The sequence below is a fragment of the Brassica oleracea genome, chromosome C3 (genome assembly GCF_000695525.1).
Source record: "Brassica oleracea var. oleracea cultivar TO1000 chromosome C3, BOL, whole genome shotgun sequence".
In the NCBI taxonomy this organism is placed as follows: Eukaryota; Viridiplantae; Streptophyta; class Magnoliopsida; order Brassicales; family Brassicaceae; genus Brassica; species Brassica oleracea.
The window spans coordinates 37,425,171-37,433,308 of record NC_027750.1 but is presented as its reverse complement, the minus strand read 5'-3'; the positions used below and the strand labels follow the sequence as shown (position 1 = coordinate 37,433,308).

At 33.0% G+C, this 8,138-nt stretch overlaps 1 protein-coding gene and 1 pseudogene across 1 annotated transcript; one reads left to right on the top strand and one right to left on the bottom strand.

The window, feature by feature from the left end:
- The first annotated feature begins 5,088 nt into the window (after positions 1 to 5,088).
- On the top strand, positions 5,089 to 5,940 carry LOC106330535 (annotated as a pseudogene).
- On the bottom strand, positions 5,830 to 7,285 carry LOC106332254. The gene is made up of 5 exons (XM_013770730.1): positions 7,139 to 7,285; positions 6,853 to 6,957; positions 6,398 to 6,653; positions 6,220 to 6,297; positions 5,830 to 6,100 (listed from the first exon to the last, which is right to left on the bottom strand). The coding sequence occupies exons 1-5, from the start codon at positions 7,175 to 7,177 to the stop codon at positions 5,973 to 5,975; spliced, it is 606 nt and encodes a 201-aa protein (XP_013626184.1). The 5' UTR covers positions 7,178 to 7,285; the 3' UTR covers positions 5,830 to 5,972.
- Between the last annotated feature and the right edge of the window lie 853 nt (positions 7,286 to 8,138).

The following is an 8,138-nucleotide window of genomic DNA, read 5'->3' as shown; positions in this document are numbered from 1 at the left end:
TATCGCCGAGAAATTGAGAGAGAATGGTTGGAGTGGACGTACAAACATCAATATTGGTGTGACTCCTACAAATTCTTTGATGTATATTATTTTAAATTGACATTCATCTCTTAGTGTGATTTAATTGAGAACCATCTTATCATTGCAGCTCATGTTGTATCTCGCAAAGAGGAAAACAAGGCTATCCTTGCTCCCGAGGTCGAGGAGACGGCACAACCTCTTATAGATTCTGGATCTAAGAGGTATACCAAATTATTATTATTTTCAAATAAAAGCAAATTTAATTATTTTTACTTTACTTCATCGTTGTGGTAGGTATGCTGCTGAGATTACGAAAACGTGGAATTTCCCCATGATTTACGTCCACAAGAGGCTTGTGACCATATCGCCGAGAAATTGAGAGAGAATGGTTGGAGTGGACGTACAAACATCACTATTGTGGTGGAGTATACAGAAACATATATGCTAAAAAGCTGCTTAAAATAATTTGATGTCATGCTCATAATTTATAAAAAAAATATGTGTAATCTGTGAGTTTTATTTGGTTTAGAAACAAACTATTTATTAACTAGTTTTTCTTTTGTTTCAGGACCTCCAAACACAAAAAGAGACCAATCAGCAGATAAACAAATAAAAGCTCTGATACAATGTTAGCTTAAAAAAGTCTAAAGGCTCAAAAACACGGTGCTCATCACAGGAGATGGAGATTTCCAACCTGAGGTCGAGCTACTGAAAAAGTCAGGCCATCAAACAATTATTTGCTATCGAGAAAACTCAACTTCATAAGAACTCCGTGGGGCTGAAAAATGCGGGAATGGAGAAAGTTTATGTCTGCTCCAAAAGAAGTTAAGAGCCAGAGAAACATGAGGTCTGATATGATAAGTCATCAAAGGAAGCTAGAGATGCGGATCATATAAATTCAACCTAGTTTTTCATTATGAGATGTTTAACATTTATTATTAATCAAGTGAGTTCTTGTTTTTGTGGATCAGGAAAAACGACAGAGAGACATGGAGGAAAGGGAAAAGATCAGACAAAAAGAGGAGAAGACTAGGAGATTGAAGCAACACGCAAGGAGGAATCAAAAGAGAAAGAAAAATAAAAAAGAAATCTTATTGTTTTTGCAAGCGATTATGTAAGCATTGGTTTTTCGTATTTTCTATCATGTTTTGTGATTTGGTGAATTAAGGTACCTTGCGCCAGCAAGATATATTGTTTATCTGTTACCTGATGGTTAATTTGGTATTTTATCCATCTTATAGGTTGAATCATCCATTCCCCTTCTGATAAGATATGAATTACATCGGGTCAAAGCGAGGCTGAGAAAATTATTCTCATGGAAAATATGAAATTGGCTTGGATTTCTGACATCCCACCGCTCGACAAAAGGTGTCTCTAAACACCATGAGTTCCAGATTTTCATGGGAGGGTCTTAATCAATAAGACGAGAAACATATATCATGTTTATGCGCTACTATTCTTACTTGCGATGTTTATATAGTAACTGTTCCATCATATTTATCGCTATTTTGAAAAAAAAAATTAGGTCACTTATCACATGTTCAAGAACACATCTAACTTTTCATACCTTTCTTCTCCTTTTCTTATTCGCGAGCAAACTTTATGCATAATTAGTGCATTAGAAGAGAAAAGATGCACTTTTGGCTTCGTCCACAAAAATTTAGTTGTTCAATGATAAAAATAGATATCTTATATCCAATATGACTAGTAAGACATCATAAATGTGAAAACATTAAACCAAATATATAATCACATTCAAATGATTGATTGAATCCGTCGCAAGTATCTTAATTATGCAATAGCACCATAAATGTGGAAAACATTAAACCAAATAATTAATCACATTCAAATGACTGATTAGATCCATCACAAATAACTTATTTGCAATATGATGAATGATTTATCCCAATGATTACTACTAAACAATAACCGCTATGACATTCAATAATTTTGATGTTTTAGCCGCCTTAGCAGAAATAAATTGAAAATCGATCATATAAAAAGAAATATAAATATGCAAAATCAATTATCATATACACTTTAAATATGGTAGATACAATTTTATTATTAAATTGATCAAATAAAAATAATATGAATATCCAAAATTACATATCACATACACTTTCACGAAAGTATTTCAAAATCTTACGAAGTTAATAACGACTAATTTTCTTATGAAAATAACTATGTATTAACAGAATAATTGTGATGTGTATTCCATATTTGTATTGCCTTAGTAATCAAGTGGTTTTCATGTGTCTCTGTGTATTCATGAGGATTTGTGGAAGGCTGCATTCCCTGTTGGAAGTGAGGTATTAAGCCTCATAAAGTTTGGCTTTCATCATATTCTCTGAATTATTAATATAATTTATTTGCTTTGTGTGGTAGCAATCTCTGCAGAAAAATGGAAACATTTATGAGAACAAAGTGTATGTTTTTAGCTGTACAGAGTATAAACTATTTCATTTTCTACTTAGATAATCCTACGACATTGTTTACTGTATATTATTTAAATTTGATATCCATTGAAAACCATTTTATTATTGGAGCTCAAGTTGTGTCTGGCAAAGAGGAGGATAAGACTATCTTTTCTTCTCCTTTTATTCTCTTTGATGCAGATCTAGTGCACTAGAAGAAAAAAGATGCACCTTTGGCTTTATCCACAAAAATGCTAACAAAAATCTAGTTGTTCAATGATAAAAGTAGATATCTTATATCTAATATGATTAGTAAAGCATCATAAATGTGAAAACATGAAACCAAATATATAATCACATTCAAATGATTGATTGAATCCATCGCAAGTAACTTAATTATGCAATAGCCCCATAAATGTGGAAAACATTAAACCAAATAATTAATAACATTCAAATGACTGATTAGATCCATCACAAATAACTTATTTGCAATATGATGAATGATTTATCCCAATGATTACTACTAAACAATAACCGCTATGACATTCAATAATTTTGATGTTTTAGCCGCCTTAGCAGAAATAAATTGAAAATCGATCATATAAAAAGAAATATAAATATGCAAAATCAATTATCATATACACTTTAAATATGGTAGATACAATTTTATTATTAAATTGATCAAATAAAAATAATATGAATATCCAAAATTACATATCACATACACTTTCACGAAAGTATTTCAAAATCTTACGAAGTTAATAACGACTAATTTTTTTTATGAAAATAACTATATATTAACAGAATAATTGTGATGTGTATTTCATATTTGTATTGCCTTAGTAATCAAGTGGTTTTCATGTTTCTCTGTGTATTCATGAGGATTTGTGGAAGACTGCATTCCCTGTTGGAAGTGAGGTATTAAGCCTCATAAAGTTTGGTTTTCGTCATATTCTCTGAATTATTAATATAATTTATTTGCTTTGTGTGGTAGCAATCTCTGCAGAAAAATGGAAACATTTATGGGAATAAAGTGTATGTTTTTAGCTGTACAGAGTATAAACTATTTCATTTTCTACTTAGATAATCCTACGACATTGTTTACTGTATATTATTTAAATTTGATATCCATTGAAAACCATTTTATTATTGGAGCTCAAGTTGTGTCTGGCAAAGAGGAGGATAAGACTATCTTTTCTTCTCCTTTTATTCTCTTTGATGCAGATCTAGTGCACTAGAAGAAAAAAAGATGCACTTTTGACTTTATCCACAAAAATGCTAACAAAAATCTAGTTGTTCAATGATAAAAATAGATATCTTATATCTAATATGATTAGTAAAGCATCATAAATGTGAAAACATGAAACCAAATATATAATCACATTCAAATGATTGATTGAATCCATTGCAAGTAACTTAATTCTACAATAGCACTATAAACGTGGAAAACATTAAACCAAATAAGTAGTTACATTCAAATGATTGATTGGATCCATCACAAATAACTTAAATGCACTAAGATGAATGATTTATCCTATAATTACTGCTAAACAGTAACCACTATGACATTCAATAAGTTTGATGTTTTAGCTCCTTCGCAGAAAATAAATTGAATCTGGTTTAGTTCATTGTAAATATGGTGGATATAATTTTATTATTTAATCGATCATATAAAATGAAATATGAATATGTAATATCGATTATCAGATGCACTTTAAATGTGGCACATACAATTTTATTATTTAATTGATCAAATAAAAATAAATATGAATATGCAAAATCACATATCATATATACTTTCAAGAAAGTATTTCAAAATCATACGAAGTTAACAACGACTAAATGTATTTTAAATTAGTATGAAAACGTCCTATTAATTTCATCTAGTCACTCTGAACTCTATCTATGCCAAGTGCCCAAAGCCATATAAATTTATGCAATCATTCAACTATGATTTATATTAAAAAAAGCATATAGAATAATGGAAGTGATTTAAAATAAAATGCATATATAACAGTTTAATGACTGAAAGGATGAATGAGAACGATTTATTCAAAAAATTATACGAACTCATATTTGAGTCTTTCTTGGGCCTGCGACAAAAGTAGACTGAAGGCCATTTATCTCAATTTTCTCTATTTAAGTTATTTTGTTCTGTTTAAACGTTTCGCATCCAAAATTCGATCAAACAATATCAGAAGTTCAACTTCGAGCTTTCTTTCTCCAAACTTCTTTGTCATCTCAGATTCTTCCTACATTTTCTCCATCTTTCTGTCACTAATCAGATGAGCTCTGATAATATTGATAAGACTACTGTCTTTTGTTGGTGTATCTCCAAACATGCATACATAAAGTGTATAGATCTGTAAACCATGGATTAAAGGGAAGCCTTAATAGTCTGGTGTTAAAAAGGAAAAAAAGAAACCTCGTCCAAGCATGTGGTGTAGCAAAATAGAGTTCGGGAGAAAGAAACTCGCAAGTTTGTCGTTTGACACCTCATGTTCATCTCACAAGACTGTCTGGAGTCCATCTCTAGACAAGCATGTTGGGATGTGCACAAGTTGAAAACCTTACTTCTCTCTAAACCAAAGCATTACATAGCAATTCAAATCCTCTACAAATGCACATCTCACCTCAGCATCGAAAACCCATGAACTATTATGCCACCAAGTCTTTATCTACACTCTGTGTCCGTATGACATCAGCTGCATCTTCCCTCTCCATGCAAGAACTGAATCTCAAGTCTGATGAACTGGCCACTAAGCTCCAGAAGCTGCTAATGTTGTCATCTCACCGGAGGTTGCTTTTGTCTAAACTGGTTCACACTGGTCCGGATTTTTGGTTTCCCTCCTAACTTCAGGTATCGACTCTGCAATGATTATCCGGACAAGTTCAAGACTGTGGATACCTTTTATGGAAGAGCACTCGAGCTTGATCTTCTCCGTGGTCGCAGCAGCTATTCTCTGTGAGGCTAAAAGGCACGAGAGACTATGTGTTTCTAGTGGAAGCGTACAATGACAATGGTGATCTTCTAGAGAAAGATGAGACATGGTTGATGAGAGAACGTTTGATAGATCTTGTTCAAGATGGAAAGAGAATTAAACGTGAAGGGAGAAGTAAAGGTGCCAATAAAAGCATGGATGATGAGTATAGCAATGATGATGATTACAAGAGTGATCTTGGTGGTGATGACTGATGAATATGAAGATGGGTTTAAGAATTTGTTTGATTCTGAAGAAGATTCAGGTGTGGAATATCATTTCGATGGTGACGAGGTATGGGTTAGTAGTGGTGAAAGCGTAGAAATATTGGAGTAGAAAGCTTTATTCTTCTGGTATGAGCAATGATGAAGTAAAGAGTGTTATTGAATCATGGTGATGGTGATGTAAAGTGCTAAAAAGACCATCACAGTTTTGATATTGTATACTCACAAAATTGTACGAAATTACAAAGAAGAGTGTTTTATATTCGTTATCTTATTTTCCATCGGCTTGAAAATTTAGCATACAAAAAAACTTTGAACTTTCACTTTTCTTATTTTCGCAACTGTTGTTCGAGTCGCTCAATAGCTGCACCAACACCACTAGTGACCTCGCCATGGTGGCTCATCTCTTCTTTGTTGCCTTCGTTTGCTTTCTCCATGAGCTTCAATTGTAACCAACCTGTGGAAATAATACGGTTAGCACTTTCTATCAAAGCCAATTTCAAAACTCTCTCTCTCTCTGTCATATATTGAAAACTTGTGAGCAATGTTAAGTCAAGAGGCAGAGTAATTAGTTACCAAGAGGGAAGCAGACCGTAGCTCCAAGAACTGAACCAAGCATCACATTACGCGCTCGCCAAGCAAGAGACCCCGGCACTGCCATATTGTGATTAGAGAGAGATAAGGACATGTTAGGACACAAAAAGTTATCCTGGATCTAAAATGTGATTAGAGAATGTGGTAATGTATCAAGTACTGATTAAGCCAAATAGGGCAGCAGTAGCTGAGCCAGCTCCCACGAAATTGAAAACATCATGCACTCCTCGCGTCTCAGCTAAAAAGTTCTGTAGACTGAAGTATGAAGCGGTGAACATCCCGAGACGCATCCCTCCAATGAGGGAGCCACGAGTGACTCGGGTGAATCGTTTCTCCATAGCATCTCGCATCAATCTGTGTTGTTCTCGCTTGTCCTGTGTACTACCCATCTTCAACATCACCTCTGCATCCTTGCTCTGTTTCAAAACCACGGACACTGACTTTAAGCATACGAGGTTCAGGTAATCCTCAAAATTTGATATCTTAAAGAGATTAGTTTTAGTATCGAGCATACAAAATGAAATCATAAGGAGGATTCTAAAGGAAACTCGAGTAAACTAAAGAATCGCCTAAACCTATCTTATTCCTGAGAAGTAACGAATAATCTGAAATTACCACAGAAGCAGAAGCCTCTTTGCTCCCTCCATATAACATTCCAGCAAATATCCCAACAACGGTTGCTGTTCCCCAGTTTGGATTCCCAGCTAATCTTGAAGAGTTCTGTGTTTCATGTAATAATAACATCAATCAAACCATAAACCACTTCAAAACTCGAAAACAACGAATCGTCAACGCATTGCCTCTAAGAACACAGAGAAATGCTTCTTATCCGAACCGATCCATTGTATGCATTTGAACAATTACGGAATCATAGAGAGAGAGAGAGAGAAAAGAAACTTACGCCTGGGATGGTTTCTTCTGGCTTCTCTACCGCTTCCATAAATTAGACAGTAACACAGTATCGAGTCTCCACAGTAAGCTAAAGATAAATCCCCGATCTTCCTTTCTCTCCGCCGCAATAGCTTTCTGATGGTTGAAGACGACCACAACAATTTCAATTAAATCGTCGGAACCGGTTGAATCTTACTTAACTGAACCGGACGAATTTGTTTTACCCGGTTGGATTATACCAAATTACTATCGGCGTCGTTTCGCTGTTAATAGCGCGTTATCTTAACTGGTCAAGTCTAACCTAACCGGATGATTTGTTTTACCCGGTTAGATTAAACCAAATTGTTTTTGATTTTCGTCACGACGTCGTTCGTCGTCTTTATCCCTATATATTAATTGAGAAGCATTTGAAAAATTAAAACCTTAATTTTGTATTAATTAAAAAAAAATCTCAGATCCTAGGTGGCACTCTAAATGCCTTCTAAATTCCATTTCAAAGAATTCTAGAGCATCTAATATAAAATATAGTTTAATCTAATGGTGTCACATTATTCCATAATTATATAACACTAGAGAACATTATATTAACCTAAAATATAGAAAGTGTGTATTTTTTCCTTAAATAAAAGCTACAGAATTACCTAATATGATTTACATATATATGGCAATTAATGATTATGAATAATAAAGATTTGATAACAATTTTTGCATCATTCTTCATTTTTGTTTAAATTTATATTATTAAAAAATTAAACAATCACATTAACCATATAATAAAAAAAAATAGATTTTTTTTCTTATATGTTATATTTTGAATTTTTTAAAATGACTTTCAATTACAAAAAATGAGGAAACCTTATATGCTATATATTTTTTTAAAACGACATTAAAATACAAAAATGAGTACACCTTATATGTTAGAATTTTCTTATATGTTATATTTTGATTTTTTTTTTAAAACGACTTTAAATTACAAAAAATGTAAGTTTTCCTTAAGTATACGACTAAAA

Coding starts and splice junctions, on each gene's coding strand:
- LOC106332254 (XM_013770730.1), bottom strand. CDS start 7,177: ATGGAAGCGGTAGAGAAGCCAGAAGAAACCATCCCAGGC. Junction 6,298..6,397: donor TGCCCTATTTGGCTTAATCA/GTACTTGATACA, acceptor ACAATATGGCAG/TGCCGGGGTCTCTTGCTTGG. Junction 6,101..6,219: donor TACGGTCTGCTTCCCTCTTG/GTAACTAATTAC, acceptor TTATTTCCACAG/GTTGGTTACAATTGAAGCTC.